Below are 15509 nucleotides of genomic sequence, written 5' to 3' on the forward strand. Positions count from 1 at the left end.
TTTCAATGTCTACCATCATTTAATAATTACTGTCTGACACCCACCCATTATCGATCCCGCTCTAATTTCCCACAATGGTGAAAATTTAAATAAGTAAAACTAGAAAAAAAAATGCTTTTAACTCTTTTTTCTGCACAATTTAAATCAAGAAAAAATGGCTAAACACTGATGTGATCCATCAAAATTATAACAAAATAAAATTCGAATTCTGCCAATAATCATTAATAATCTGTGAATCTGTATTCTGGGCAGTGGCTCTTTTGTTATAAGTGGCCGTTTTTCTTTTGTGTATTATTTTATTATGTCTCGTGGGTTATTTATGAATAGCATCATGTATTTAATTAGGCCTGTTTTATGGGTTATTTCTTTACAACAAAATATTGTGGATATTTACTAGTTATTTCAGATTGTTCACTAATTGTCTGGCTCTTGGTTGCCTTATGATTGGTTATTTATCTGTTACCATGGGCCTTTGAAGCAGTATTTAATATTTATGAGTCCTTTAATCATGGCCTGTCATCAATTTGCTAATTATTCAGAACAAGCTAATTATGGGCTCCATGTTAATTATGGGTTTTTCCGGCATGTTGGCTTTTGAATGACTGTTTCCTGAGTATCGTGTATTGATTATATTAGAGGTTATTAATTGTAGCCCCTTTATTAATGAGGGATTATTGGTTATTTAATTAACTCTGGGCTATGTATGATGTTAATTAGGGGTGATTGGCTCTCGTTATTGATGTTAATTAGGGGGGATGTTAATTAATACTTTTTTGATAGTAATGCCAGTGATATTAATGATCGTTATTGATATGAATGACATTCCCGCAGGGTGGTTGGCTACCGTGAGGCTATCGTTAACATATTAATTACCCTGCGGGGATCAGTTGGGCGTTAGGCGCCATGGGCGACTGGGGGGGGTGTCAATATTAGTCTTTATTAATGCATTAATTACCTGTGTTAATTAGCTATGCCCAGGCTATTATTGGCAAAGGCGTTAATGACTGGGGTTTCTAATTAGATGCTGGGGGAAGGGGGCTGCTGGGACATGGCCAAGAGGTTAATTAGCTCGGGGAGGGGTTAATTGGGGTGGTGGCCATGGCCAGGTTATTGCCATGAGTTATCGCCCCCCGGGGGGAAGGGTTTAATTCATTAGCTGGGCGTGGCTACTTAGGGGGAGCTAATTAGCAGGCTGTGACGTAGGGAGGAAGCACTGAGGGGGGGTTACTATCCCCTCCCCCCCGGAGTCAAACAGAACTGCCCCTCCCCCCAGCCGCCCAACGGTCACCTCAGGGCACGAGGCGGGGAGCGGCTGTTGGAACGGGCGGGAAAGCGGAGGGAGTCGCAACGGCCGCGGCGCGAGGCCAGGGGGCGGGGCTAGGGAGGGAGGAGGGAGTAGAGAGGGAGTGGCGGGGTTGGGGGGGGCTGGAGGAGGGAGGGAGTAGAGAGGGAGTGGCGTGGGTTGGGGAGGGCTGGAGGAGGGAAGGAGGGAGTAGAGAGGGAGTGGGGTGGGTTGGGGAGGGCTGGAGGAAGGAGGGAGTAGAGAGGGAGTGGGATGGGTTGGGGGAGGGCTGGAGGAGGGAGGGAGGAGGGAGTAGAGAGAGAGTGGGTTGAGGAGGGCTGGAGGAGGGAGGGAGTAGGGAGGAGTGGGGGTTAGGGAGGACTGGAGGAGGGAGGGAGGATGGAGTAGAGAGGGAGTGGGGAGGGCTGGAGGAGGGAGGGAGTAGGGGGGGGAGGGGGAGTAGGGAGGAGTGGGGGGTTGGGAGGACTGGAGGAGGGAGGGAGTAGAGAGGGAGTGGGGAGGGCTGGAGGAGGGAGGGAGGAGGGAGTAGAGTGGGATGGGTTGGGGAGGGCTGGAGGAGGGAGGGAGGAGGGAGTAGAGAGAGAGTGGGGTGGGTTGGGGAGGGCTGGAGGAGGGAGGGAGGAGGGGGAGTAGGGAGGAGTGGGGGTTGGGGAGGACTGGAGGAGGGAGGGAGGACAGAGTAGAGAGGGAGTGGGGAGGGCTGGAGGAGGGAGGGAGTAGGGGGGGGAGGGGGAGTAGGGAGGAGTGGGGGGTTGGGGAGGATGGGAGGAGGGAGGGAGTAGAGAGGGAGTGGGGAGGGCTGGAGGAGGGAGGGAGGAGGGAGTAGAGTGGGATGGGTTGGGGGAAGGCTGGAGGAGGGAAGGGGGAGTAGAGAGGGAGTGGGGTGGATTGGGGAGGGCTGGAGGAGCAAGGGAGTAGGGGGGTTGGGGGAAGGGGAGTAGGGATGAGTGGGGGGTTGAGGAGGGAGTAGAGAGGGAGTGGGGTGGGTTGGGGAGGGAGGGAGAGGGGAGTAGGGAGGGAGTGGGGGGTCTGGAGGGCTGGAGGAGGGAGGCAGTGGGGGGTGGGTGGGAGGGGCCACATGTCCCACTAGAGCTGCCCTGCGAGGCTGGGCCATGGCGGGGCGCTGCCACCGGGGGGTAGGGCAGGCTCAGCCTTGACTCAGGCTGTGGGGGTCTGTGTGAGCTGCGGGTGGGGGGCCGAGAACAGCTTCTAGCCTCTCCCCCACCCCCACTCCCACAGCAGGATCCCCTCCCCTTGGGTCTCTGCATCCCGTACCCCCTCCCCAATTCCTGCCCCCCTCAGGGGCTGGGGGTGCCCCCAGGATGGGGGGGGGCCCTAGGCCCAGGTGCTGGGAGCTCCTGAGGGTGAGGGGACAGTGGCTCTCTCCCCCTCCCTTTTCTCAACTCTGCTCTTGGGGAACCAGCTGGTGCCCCCCTGACTCCACAGTCAGAGTGTGCGTGACCAGGGCGCACGGTGACCCCCGGCCTCCATCCACCTCTTGGATCCATCCATCCACCCCCCACCCCCCTGCCATGTCTTTCTTCCCCTCACCCCCACTTCCCTGGCTCAGCACATTGCCCCGCTGGCAGGGGAAAGTCTGGGCCTGGCCCTATTATCAGCGTCTCCCAAGGCCAAGTGGGGGCAAAGGTTGGGCTGGAAGGAGGGATGGCAGTGGTGGAGGCACGGGGTGGGGGATGGGCAGGCGAGAAGTTCCTCCTCCAGCCCTGGGCTGGATGGGATGGGTGGTTAGCGGGGGTGGGGTGGAGGGGGTGTTGGCCTGGGGGACGGGGCAGATGGGCCCAGATCCTGTCCCCCACACAGGGGGGTAGAGGAAGAGGAGAGCTCCCTGGGGAGGGAAGGATGCATGGATTGATGGAGGGGTGTGGGGGGCAAACGGATGGTTATGTTGATGCAATTACTCTGTGGAACTCCCTGCCACATGTGGAGCTAGGTTTCCTAGAGAGGGGCCAGCCCAGGCCTCCCGATCCAGGGAGGGGTTGACCCCAACTCCCAGAGCTGGGGGAGCCGCGCTGGGGCCTCTAGGGGGTTGTGTTTCTCCCTGGGGGGCACCTGGGCTAGATGGGGAGAGAGAGGGAAAGAGGGAGATGGCAAAGGGAAAGAAAGAAAGAGGTAGTTAGGTAAGTGGAGGAACAGAAAGAGAAAGAAATAAGATGAAGTGATGATAGAAAGAAGACAAATTGAAGTGAAAGAACAAGAAGAAGAAAGGTGGAGTGCTAAAGAAAGGAAGAGAGGGAGCGATAAAAGGAAAAAGAAAAGAACCAGACAGAGAAGCGGAGTGATGGAAAGAACCAGAGAAGCGGAGTGACGGAAAGGAAAAGAGGGAGTGAGGAGGAACTGAAAGAGGGATGTAGCCTGCAGAAGGGAAGTGGCTCTGGGCTGGCCGAGGGAGGAGTCTGGGTCCCCCGGGGGTCGGTCGCTGGGAGCCGGGGCTCCAGCCCCACGTGAGAACGAGGGAGTGAGCCAGAGAGACGGACGGAGAGAAACACACTGCCGGGGAGCAGAAACCCCCTGGCAGAAGGAGAGCTCCGCGCTGGAAGGAGGGAGCGAGAAAGTCCTCGAGGGAGGAGTGCCGGGCAAGAGAGCCTTGTATAACCTCTGGGCTAGCGAGTGAGAGGTGCAGAGGGAGAACTGGGCGCCAGAAAGGGGGAGCAAGAAAAGCCCCCGGGGAGGAAAGAAGTCCCAGAGAATTCCCAGCTGGAAGGAGAATATCCCCGGGCTGGCGAGCCCCTTGTAACTGGAGCAAGGGAAGGAAGCAGGCGGCGAGAAGGAGGAAGCCGAGCGAGATCAAACCGGTCTTGGGTTTCCACGCTGCGCGCTCTCCCCTCCTCCGCCGAGGATAGGACGGAAGAGGGGAACGAGTAAACAAGGAGGGACAAGTGCTGAGATTTCGCGAGCAGGGGGCCGGAGGGGCCGGTTCCACAGACCTCGGACTGGACCGCACCAGAACCAGTCCCCGGTCCGGTTCTGGAAGGAGCCTAGTACCAGCGCCGTCAGAATCAGAGTGCCAGGTACAGAACTGGACCAGTTCTAGGGGACAAGAGCCCAGAACTCGTGTGAGAGAGAACTGGACCTGCATGTCTGGCCCCAGAATCAGAGGCCCAGAACCAGCCTGGATCTAAGGGTACCAGATCCAGAGTGTAAAACAGAACAGTCCCAGTCCAGAACCAACTGGGTTCTAGGAGATTCAGACAGAGACAGAACCAGTCCAGTTCCAGGGACTCCAGAACCAGAGAGAGAGAACCAGCTGGGAATCCAGACCTAGACTGAGGCAAGACCAACCCAGTCCCAGGGAGTCGAGAACCAGCTGGGTTCTAGAGGATCTGAACCCAGAACCGGCCCAGTTCCAGGGACACCAGAACCAACTGGGTTGTAGGAGATCTGAGTGCAGAACAACAGCGACAGAACCGCCTTGGGATCGAAGCCTAGAACCAAGAAGACAGAACCAGCTGGGGACTAGGGAGCCAGAGCCCAGAACCAGACCAGGAGGGAAATACACAGAACCGCCCTGGTTCTAAAAGACCTGAGACCACAACCAGCAGGACAAAACTGCTCTGGTTTTAGAAGATCTGAGTCCAGAACCAGCCCAGTTTCCAGGCATACGTGTCCAATACAAGTGACTCCAGAGCAGCCCACTCTGGATCGGTGCCTGGTGTTCCCCAGCACCATCTGGTCTGGTCCCCTACCATGGAGGAGGGTGCGCGGCGCCGGGGTGGTTCCGAGAAGGCCACAGATGGCCCGGATCAGCCGGCAGAGGGTGGCGTGGGGCTCAAGAAAGAGATCGGGTTGGTGAGCGCTTGCGGCATCATCATAGGTGAGTGGCGGGGGGTGTGGAGGAGGGACCCCAACTCTGGTCCAGAGGGCCACTGGGGCCCCCCCTCCTGCTCTGTGTCATTCTCTCCTTCTATCTCTCCATCTCTCTTTCCCCCCTTCCTTCCCCCTTCCCCCCCTGCCCCCAGCCTGGCTGGCTCTATAAATAGCCTGGAACTGCCTGTCACCTCGTGGTCCTGTTATTCTGATCCGATTAGTGCTGCCAGCCTTCCCCTCAGCCCCTCACCCAGCGAGGGGGCCCCACCCCAGAGCCAGCCGCCTCTCAGCGCCGGGCAAGGGGTCCCCGTATAACCAGCCCCCGCACCCCACCCCAGAGCCAGCCACCTCTCAGCGCCGGGCGAGGAGTCCCAGTATAACCAGCCCCCATACCCCACCCCAGAACCAGGCGCCCCAGCCTGCAGTAGCAGGGGACAGGGGGTCTGGGCTTTCCACTTGGATGGATCAGAGCCATGGAGCGTGAATTCCTGGTGGCTCCATTAATCCTGCTCCAGATGGTGCTGCTCAGCAGGTGCCCGGAGACGCCAGCGCGTGGGAGGGAGGGGGGGTTGGGGGCTCAGAGACAGGCCCAGCTCCCTACTCACCCCCTGCACTGCCCCTCACTCCCGACCCACAGCCCCCTGCTAGCCCAGCCCTGCTCCCTCCCAGCCCTGCCGGTGCCCCTTCCCCAAACCGGGTCAGAGTCCCTCCCCATAGCCTAGTTTATGGGGTGAAATCTAACCTGATAAGTTTCAGAGTAACAGCCGTGTTAGTATGTATTCGCAAAAAGAAAAGGAGGACTTGTGGCACCTTAGAGACTAACCAATTTATTTGAGCACAAGCTTTTGTGAGCTACAGCTCAACTCATTGGATGCATCCGATGCAGTGAACTGTAGCTCACGAAAGCTTAGGCTCAAATAAATTGGTTAGTCTCTAAGGTGCCACAAGTCCTCCTTTTCTTTTAACCTGGTAAGATTACAGTTAAGGACTCTGCCCCACTCCTTCCCTTCCTGCATTGCTCCCTTCTCCCCAGCCAGGATCCCCCCCAGTGCCCCTTCCCCTGCGACTCCTCCTAGTGGGGGGGTCCCCACAGTTCTCTGCCAGCCGAGAGGTGGGGCTGCAGGTTGGAAGTGAGGGGCACCCTCTTTGTAATGCCACTTGAGTTGCCATGGCAATCATTAATGAAGGGCTGGTTGCTAATGAGGGGGTTAGTTCTGAGTCTAGAGCCCCCATCCCCCCACCAGGTCCTGGGCCCTCTGCCCCCTCTCCTCTTATCTCCACTGCCCTCCCCCAGTAAAACCCCATCTCCCTTTCCCCCCCAGCCTTGAACGCTTCCCCCTCTCCTTGTAATGCTGTGCCCCTCCCTCAGGCATGCAGCTCCGCCACCCCCACACCTTGGCTCCCACCCACAGCCGCAGCAGTGTAATTTGCTAATGGAGCCCATGGAGCCAGGAAAGAGGGCGGCCGGGAGGTGAAAGAGAGACAGGGATGTGGCAGGGAAGGGGGGGCAGCGGATGGCAGCTCGGCTAGAGGAGGGGATGTGGGGTGACATTTTAAATGTTATCATTAGACTCCAGAGATAACACTCCCCTGAGATGCAGGAGGCAGGTCACCCCTCTCCAAGCATCTGCCCCAGGCTCTCAGCAGACTCAGGCAGCGGCCCGGCAGGTCACCCCTCTCCGAGCGACTGCCCCAGGCTCTCGGCAGACTCAGGGAGCGGCCCTGCAGGTCACCCCTCTCCGAGCGACTGCCCCAGGCTCTCGGCAGACTCAGGGAGCGGCCCGGCAGGTCACCCCTCTCCGAGCAACTTGGCCAGGCTCTCGGCAGACTCAGGCAGCGGCCCGGCAGGTCACCCCTCTCCGAGCGACTGCCCCAGGCTCTCGGCAGACTCAGGCAGCGGCCCGGCAGGTCACCCCTCTCCGAGCGACTGCCCCAGGCTCTCGGCAGACTCAGGCAGCGGCCCGGCAGGTCACCCCTCTCCGAGCGACTGGCCCAGGCTCTCGGCAGACTCAGGCAGCAGCCCGGCAGATCACCCCTCTCCCAGCGACTGGCCCAGGCTCTCGGCAGACTCAGGCAGCGGCCCGGCAGGTCACCCCTCCCCCAGCGACTGGCCCAGGCTCTCGGCAGACTCAGGCAGCGGCCCGGCAGGTCACCCCTCTCCGAGCGACTGGCCCAGGCTCTCGGCAGACTCAGGCAGCAGCCCGGCAGGTCACCCCTCTCCGAGCGACTGGCCCAGGCTCTCGGCAGACTCAGGCAGCGGCCCGGCAGGTCACCCCTCTCCCAGGGACTGGCCCAGGCTCTCGGCAGACTCAGGCAGCGGCCCGGCAGGTCACCCCTCTCCCAGCGACTGGCCCAGGCTCTCGGCAGACTCAGGCAAGCAGCCTGGTAGGTCACACCTTTCCGAGCGACTGGCCCAGGTTCTTGGCAGACCCAGGCGGCAGCAGGGCAGCCCTGTCTTTAACTCCCATCCCCATCTCTTGCTTCCCCCGCCAGGTAACATCATCGGGTCGGGGATCTTCGTGTCGCCAAAGGGCGTGCTGGAGAACGCGGGCTCCGTGGGGCTGGCGCTGCTGGTGTGGATCATCACGGGGCTGATCACGGCCGTGGGAGCGCTGTGCTACGCCGAGCTGGGCGTCACCATCCCCAAGTCCGGCGGCGACTACGCCTACGTCAAGGACATCTTCGGGGGGCTGGCCGGGTAAGGGGGCGGGGCCCCAGGGGCTGGCTGGGGGGCAGCCAGGGCCAGACCCCCTCTCACGCCCTGCCGTGCCCCCCAGGTTCCTGCGGCTGTGGATCGCGGTGCTGGTGATCTACCCCACCAACCAGGCCGTCATCGCCCTCACCTTCGCCAACTACGTGCTGCACCCGCTCTTCTCCACCTGCCTGGCGCCCGAGAGTGGGCTCCGCCTCCTGGCGGGAGTGTGTCTGCGTGAGTACCCCCTGCCATTCCCACTGGTGCAACCACTGGTCTAGCCGGCACCTGCAGACCGGCACCAGCTGCGCCCAGCCGAGACGGGAGTCGCTGAGTCAGTGCTGGGTCAGCAGGAAAGCATCTGCGGGCGTCTGTCTGGCCACGTGTGTGTCCCTGTGTCTTGCCACTTCCTGCATGGGGACAGGCCAGCAAAGCTGGCGGGGGAAAGGGCTGGGCTGGCTGGAGCTGCGGGTTGGGAATGAGGGGCACCGGCAGGGCTGTGGGGGGCAGGGCCGGGCTAGCAGGGGGCTGCGGGTTGGGAGTGAGGGGCACCAGCAGAGTTGGCGTGGGGAAGGGCTGGGCTGGCTGGGACTGCGGGTCGGGAGTGAGGGGCACCAGCAGGGCTGTGGGGGGTAGGGCCAGGCTAGCAGGGGGCTGCGGGTCGGGAGTGAGGGGCACCGGCAGGGCTGTGGGGGGCAGGGCCGGGCTAGCAGGGGGCTGCGGGTCGGGAGTGAGGGGCACCGGCAGGGCTGTGGGGGGCAGGGCCGGGCTAGCAGGGGGCTGCAGGTCGGGAGTGAGGGGCACCGGCAGGACTGTGTGGGGAAGGGCTGGGCTGGCTGGGACTGCGGGTCGGGAGTGAGGGGCACCCGAGGGGCACCGGTGGGATGTGGGGGAGTGTTATCTGGGGCTCGGTTTCCTGGGTGCTGAGGCCATTTGTGGGTGCTGGTGACTGTGGAGGGGGGTGTGAATGCTGGAGCGTGTGCGGTGGGGGGTGTGCATGGGGGTGTTGGAGCGATGTTGGGTTGGGGAGGTGCAGGCGGGTGCTGGGGGGTACCGAGCGGCGGTGGCTCTGGCAGGGGCTGGGCTGGGAGTTATTTACACCCTGTGACGAGAGGGGGAACCCCCCACACGCTCCGCCTGTCCTGGTCTCAGGTTCCAGGTGGGGGGCGGCAGCAGGGGGGATGGGCTGTTTGGTTCTGTTGGGGCCCGGGGCCTGCCCCCTCACCCCCGCACCAGGCTGGGTCACAGACAGGAGCTGGGCACGGGACCCAGGCATCCGGGGCACTTTTGTCAGTGGGGCTCTGAGGGCGGCTGGAGCGAGGGCCCGGCGCAGGGGGCAACACGGTGTGTGTGCTGCCCCCGCCACAGCCCCCCCCACCCAGTCCCCCATTCCCAGCCCTTCCCTTGCTCCCCATTACCAACCCCGCTCCACCCTGGCCCCCCCATTCCTGGCTCCCAGATTCCTGGCCCCTCCTGGCTCAGCCCCCGCATTCCCAGCCACACCCACCCTCCACCGCAGCCCCTTGTTCCCAGCCCTCCCCCAGTCTGGCCCCCTATTCCCAGCCCCCCTCCGCCATGGCCCCTCATTCCCAGCCCTCCCCCAGCCTGCCCCCCATTTCCACCCTCCCCAGCCCAGCCCCTGGCTCAGATCCCCACAGCAGGCAGCTCTGGGTGTGGGGCTGACCCTCCGTCGCCACAACATCCCCACGCCGGGCTGGTTATCTCCCCGGTGGGGCAAGGGCGGCCTTGGGTGGGGGGGTGGGGAGCGCCCCATCCCGTCCCCACCCTGAGCCCTCCCTCTGCCGCCAGTGCTGCTGACGTGGGTGAACTGTGCCAGCGTGCGCTGGGCGACACGGGTGCAGGACGTCTTCACGGCCGGGAAGCTGCTGGCCCTGGCGCTCATCATCATCATGGGCATCGTGCAGATCTGCAAGGGTGAGACGGGGGCACTGGGACTCCCGGGCCAGCTGTGGGCAGGGCACCAGGGGGCATTGGGATGGCTGAACCAGCTGGGCACAGGGCAGGGCACCAGGAGGGCAGGGGGATGGCCAGGACAGCTGGGCGCAGGGCAGGGCACCGGGGGGGGCAGGGGGACAGCTGGGCGCAGGGCAGGGCACCAGGGGGTATTGGGACGGCTGGGCCAGATGGGCGCAGGGCAGGGTACCGGGGGGCACTGGGACTCCTGGGCCAGATGGGCGCAGGGCAGGGCACCAGGGGGCATTGGGACAGCTGGGCGCAGGGCAGGGCACCGGGAGGCAGGGGGACGGCTGGAATGGCTGGGCGCAGGGCAGGACACTGAGCGGGGGTTGCGGCGTTGGGACAACCGGATGACTGGGCACAGGGCAAGGCACCAGGGGGGTGGGGGGACAGCTGGGTGCAGGCCAGGGCACGGGGGGGGGGCGTTGGGAGAACCAGGCCGGCTGGGCACAGGGCAGGGAACTGAGGGGGGGCATTGGGATGGCTGGGCCAGATGGGTGCAGGGCAGGGCCCTGGGGGGGCATTGGGATGGCTGGGCCAGATGGGCACAGGGCAGGGCACTGGGGGGGCATTGGGACAGCTGGGCCAGATGGGCGCAGGGCAGGGCACTGGGGGGGCATTGGGACAGCCGGGACAGCTGGGCACAGGGCAGGGCACCATGGGGGGGGGGGGGTTGGGACAGCCAGGCTGGCTGGGCGCAGGGCAGGGCACCGGAGGGGCAGGGGGACAGCCGGGCTGGCTGGGCACAGGGCAGATGGGGGGCAGGGGGTAGCCATGCCATGGTGCCACTCGTGCGCAGGGCACTACTACTGGCTGGAGCCGCGACACGCCTTCGAGGCCTTCATGCCGGTGGACGTGGGGATGGTGGCTCTGGCCTTCCTGCAGGGCTCCTTCGCCTACGGTGGCTGGAACTTCCTCAACTATGTCACCGAGGAGCTGGTCGACCCCTACAGGTCAGTGTGGGACCCCGGTATCCGGGCCCCCTTGGGGTCAGCACCCCTCTAGGAAACCCCGAGGTCAGCGCCCAGCAGAGGAAACCCTGCGTCCAGGCCCCGCCACTGCCATTAGTGCCCGGCAGGGAAACCCTGGTGTTCGGGCCCCCGCCCCCACTGTTAGCGCCTGATGGGGGAACCCCAGCATCTGGGCCCCCCACACCTGCTGTCAGCGCCAGCCTGGGGAACCCCGACGTCTGGGCACTGCCCACTTCAGTCCCTCCCTTCCCTGGGGTCACAGTGTGCCCCATTATGGAACCCTGGGGGACGGCAGTCTGCCTTGGGGGGACCCCGGCATCCGGGGGGCTGCACACACTCACACTGCCCCCTCCCCAGGAACCTGCCACGGGCCATCTTCATCTCCATCCCCGTGGTCACCTTCGTCTACGTCTTCGCCAACGTGGCCTACGTCACCGCCATGTCGCCCCAGGAGCTGCTGGCCTCTAACGCCGTGGCCGTGGTGAGCCCCGCCCCTGGCCTTTGTCCGCCCACAGCCCCCCAACCCCGCCAACATGGCCAACATCACCACCATGTCGCCCCAGGAGCTGCTGGCCTCCAACACCGTGGCCGTGGTGAGCCCCACCCCGGCCTTTGCCCCGCCCACAGCCCCCCAAACCACTCCCACAGCCCCCCAACATGGCCAACGTCACCGCCATGTCGCCCCAGGAGCTGCTGGCCTCCAACACCCTGGCCGTGGTGAGCCCCACCCCGGCCTTTGCCCCGCCCACAGCCCCCCCAACCACTCCCACAGTCCCCCAACGTGGCCAACGTCACCGCCATGTCGCCCCAGGAGCTGCTGGCCTCCAACGCCGTGGTGAGCGCCGCCCCTGGCCTTTGCCCCTCCCACAGCCCCCCAAACCACTCCCACAGCTCCCCAATCCCACCAATGGAGCCTATGTCTCCGCCCTGTCACCCCAGGAGCTGCTGGTGAGCCCGGCCCTGCCCCGCCCCTGGCCTGAGCCCCACCCATGGCCCTGAGCCCCTCCTCTAGGCCCTGACTCCACCCCTTGGCCCTGAGCTCTGCCCACAGTGCCTGACCCCACTCCCTTGGCCCTGACCCCACCCTCTGCCCTGAGCCCCTCCCCTTGGCCCTGTCTCCGCCCTTTGGCCCTGCCCCTGCACTGCGCTCTCCCCCTGACCTCCTCCCCTCTTTCCCCCCCAGACGTTCGGGGAGAAGCTGCTGGGTGTCATGGCCTGGATCATGCCCATCTCCGTGGCCCTGTCCACCTTTGGGGGTGTCAACGGCTCCCTCTTCACCTCCTCCCGGTGAGTGACCCCGCCCCCCCACAGGCCCTGCCCTGGGGGTGGGGGGAGGGGATCCCAATTTCTGCAGCCTGACGTTCACCCTGAACCCTACTGATGGCACCGACAGCCAGATCTGTTGGGCCCGGAGCTCCCGCATTCTACCCCTCACTCTTACGTCTCTCCTCCCCCCACAGGCTGTTCTTCGCAGGAGCCCGTGAGGGCCACCTCCCCAGCCTGCTGGCCATGATCCACATGCGGCGCTGCACCCCAATCCCTGCCCTTCTCTTCACCGTGAGTCACCCGGGCCTGCTGAGGGCGGGGTCACTGGGGCGGGGGTGGAGTTTGGGGAATGGGGGCAGAGTCTCTGGATCAGGGAGCATGGCTTGCGGAATGGGTGCAGGGTCTCTAGGACAGGGGTGGGGCTTGCAGCATGGTGGTGGGTGGGGTCTCGTATGGGGCGGGATCCGGCATGGCCCCGCCCCATAGTCCCCCTCCCTACAGTGCCTGTCTACGCTGCTGATGCTGGTGACGAGCGACATTTACACCCTGATCAACTATGTGGGGTTCATCAACTACCTGTTCTATGGGGTGACCGTGGCTGGGCAGATCGTGCTGCGCTGGCGCCAGCCCCACATGGCGCGGCCCATCAAGGTGAGCCCACCGCTGCCCCACATGGCTTGGCCCTCAAAGTGAGCCCACTCCCAGCCCCACATGGCCTGGCCCACCAAGGTGAGCCCACCCCCTGCCCTGCCGCCATTCCCCACCCCAGCCCAACATGGCCCAGCCCATCAAAGTGTGTGCCCACCCCCTCCCCCCATTCCCTGCCCCTACCCCACGTGGCCCAGCCCATCAAGGTGAGCCCACCCCCTGCCTCACCCCCTGCCCCCGTTTCCCACCCCCATTCCCACATGGCTCGGCCCATCAAGGTGAGCTCGCCCCCTGCCCCATTCCCCGCCCCTGGCCCCACAGGGCCAGGCCCATCAAAGTGAGCCCATCCCCTGCCCCGTGTGCCCTGCCCCCAGGGCTTGCCTCCTGCCCCACATGCCCCACCCCTTGCCCTGCCCCAACAAGGTGAGCCCCACCCTCTGCCTGATGTCCCCCAACCCTGCCCCATTTGCCCCACGTGCTGAACCGCACCAAGGTGAGCCCCACCCTGCATATCCTGCCCACCGCATGAAGGTGAGCCCTGCCCCACTGCCCCCTGCATGCCTCGACCCCGGCTGAGCCCCTGTCCCCCCAGGTCAGCCTGTTCTTCCCCGTCGTCTACCTGCTCTTCTGGGCCTTCCTGCTGGTCTTCAGCCTGTGGTCGGAGCCGGTGGTGTGCGGTGTGGGGCTGGCCATCATGCTGAGTGGGGTGCCCGTCTATGGGCTGGGCGTGGCCTGGCACCGCAAGCCACCCGCCGTCTACACCTGCCTGGGTGAGTGGGGGAAAGGGGGCGCAGCCGGCTGGGCGAGGGACGGGGGGTTGGGGTCAGCTGGCCTGGGGGCGGGGGAAAGGGGTCACAGCCGGGGTGCAGCCGAGCGGGGGAAGGGGAGCAGCTGGCCAGGGGGCGGAGGAAGGGCCCCTGCCCCCCTGCTCTCTAACCCCCCCGTCTCCCTCCAGCGGCAGTGACGCGCGTGGCCCAGAAGCTGTGTGGGGTGGTGTACCCTGAGATGGAGCCCCCCAACCCTGACCGCACCGAGCAGCTGGAACCCATGTGCAACACCGGGGACCCCAACCAGCCCCACGACTGAGCCCCCACCCTGCCATGGACTGCACCCCACAGCGCCTGCCCCTGCCAACGGCCCACTCCCCACAGCCCCCGTCCCGCTCCCCATGGCCCCCTACAGCCCCCACTCCACTCCCCGTGCCCCACTGCCCAAGGCCCCTTCCCCGCTCCCCACGGCACCCCCTGCTGCCAGAGGTTGGAGCTCCATCACTCACAGATGCCTTAACCCTGTTCTCTGGCCCCCGACGTTCGGGGCCCAACTTTGTGGCCTTTCGACCGTTTGTCTCTGGTTTTTGATGTAATAAATACAATGACCTCAACGCTGTGGAGCCTAGCTGGGGGGCTGAGGACATTGAGGGCTGGGACCCCCCATAACCGCCCCCTGCTGGCACCCCGCATAATGCACCTTGCTGGGACCCCCGGAACCCTTCTTGGGCCCCTCCCAGTGCTCCCTGCTGGTACCCGCAGGGACCCTACTGAGACCCCCCTCCTGGGACCCCTTAGTGCTCCCTGTTTGCACGCCCATGGGACCCCCCCAGCACCCCCTCCTGGGACCCCCTGCACCCCATGCTGACACCCCCCAGTGCCCCCTATTGGCACTCCCCTGGCACCCCACAGCATCCATTATTGAGACCCCCGTAATCCCCCCCCTTTTGGAACCTACACCCACAGCCAGTGCTGCCCACCCCATAGCCCCCCCTGCTGGGAGTTCGCCCCACAGTCAGTGCCCCTCCCAGCACCTCCTGCTGGGACCCCCCCCCACCTAGCGCCTTCTAGCACCCCCTGGTGGGACCTACACCCCCAGCCAGTGCCCCCCACTGCACCCCTTCTTGGGAGCTCCCCCACACATAGCGATCCCTGCCCCATAGTGCCCACCCCATGCCAGGAGTTTCACCCCACCCCCAGCCAGTGGCCTTCCCACAGCACCTGGGATGGCATTTTTCATGTAATGGTGCCACCTTGTGGCCAGTGATGGCCCTCACACCCCAGGCCTGCCCCACTGGCCTGACAGGCCCAGGGCAACTGTGTGGGGCAGAGGGTGGGAAGCCCAGGGCTAGGCTAGCAGGGGACTGTGGGTCAGGAGCGAGGGGCACTGGCAGAGCTGGGGTGGGCAGGGGCTGCGGGTCAGGAGTGAGGGGCACCAGCAGGGCTGCGGGGGACGTGGGGTGCAGGGCTCGGCTAGCAGGGGCTAGGGTGACCAGATGTCCCAATTTTATAGGGACAGTCCCGGTTTTGGGGTCTTTTTCTTATATAGACTCCTATTACACCCCCACCCCCACCCCCTGTCCCGATTTTTCACATTTGCTGTCTGGTTACCCTAGCAGGGGCTGCAGGTCCAGAGTGAGGGGCACCGGCAGGCCTGAGGGGTCCAAGGCTGGGCTGGTGGGGGCTTCAGGTCGGGAGTGAGGGGCACCGGCAGAGCAGGGGTGCAGGTCTGGGCTAGCAGGGGCTGCGGGTCGGAAGTGAGGGGCACTGGCAGGCCTGGGGGGCCCAAGGCTGGGTTAGCAGGGGCTGCGGGTCGGGAGTGAGGGGCACCGGCAGAGCAGGGGTGCAGGGCTGGGCTAGCAGGGGCTGCGGGTCGGGAGTGAGGGGCACTGGCAGAGCAGGGGTGCAGGGCTGGGCTAGCAGGTGCTGCGGGTTGGGAGTGAGGGGCACTGGCAGGGCTGGGAGGACAGGGCTGGGCTAGCAGGGGGTGGAGTCAATCAGTGGATGTGGCTTGTGGGGCATGGGGCAGGGCTGGGGGCTGTTAGAAGTGAAGTTGGGGT

General features: G+C 64.1%; 1 protein-coding gene across 1 annotated transcript; it reads left to right on the forward strand.

Moving 5' to 3' along the window:
* Positions 1 to 3213: 3213 nt before the first annotated feature.
* SLC7A8 (solute carrier family 7 member 8) lies at positions 3214 to 14063 on the forward strand. Its single transcript, XM_037915909.2, has 11 exons — positions 3214 to 5135; positions 7622 to 7826; positions 7906 to 8057; positions 9630 to 9755; positions 10597 to 10750; positions 11126 to 11249; positions 11952 to 12055; positions 12229 to 12325; positions 12536 to 12685; positions 13275 to 13452; positions 13638 to 14063. The coding sequence occupies exons 1-11, from the start codon at positions 5009 to 5011 to the stop codon at positions 13766 to 13768; spliced, it is 1548 nt and encodes a 515-aa protein (XP_037771837.1). The 5' UTR covers positions 3214 to 5008; the 3' UTR covers positions 13769 to 14063.
* The last annotated feature ends 1446 nt before the right edge of the window (positions 14064 to 15509 follow it).

This window comes from Chelonia mydas, chromosome 13 (genome assembly GCF_015237465.2).
Source record: "Chelonia mydas isolate rCheMyd1 chromosome 13, rCheMyd1.pri.v2, whole genome shotgun sequence".
Classification (NCBI taxonomy): Eukaryota; Metazoa; Chordata; order Testudines; family Cheloniidae; genus Chelonia; species Chelonia mydas.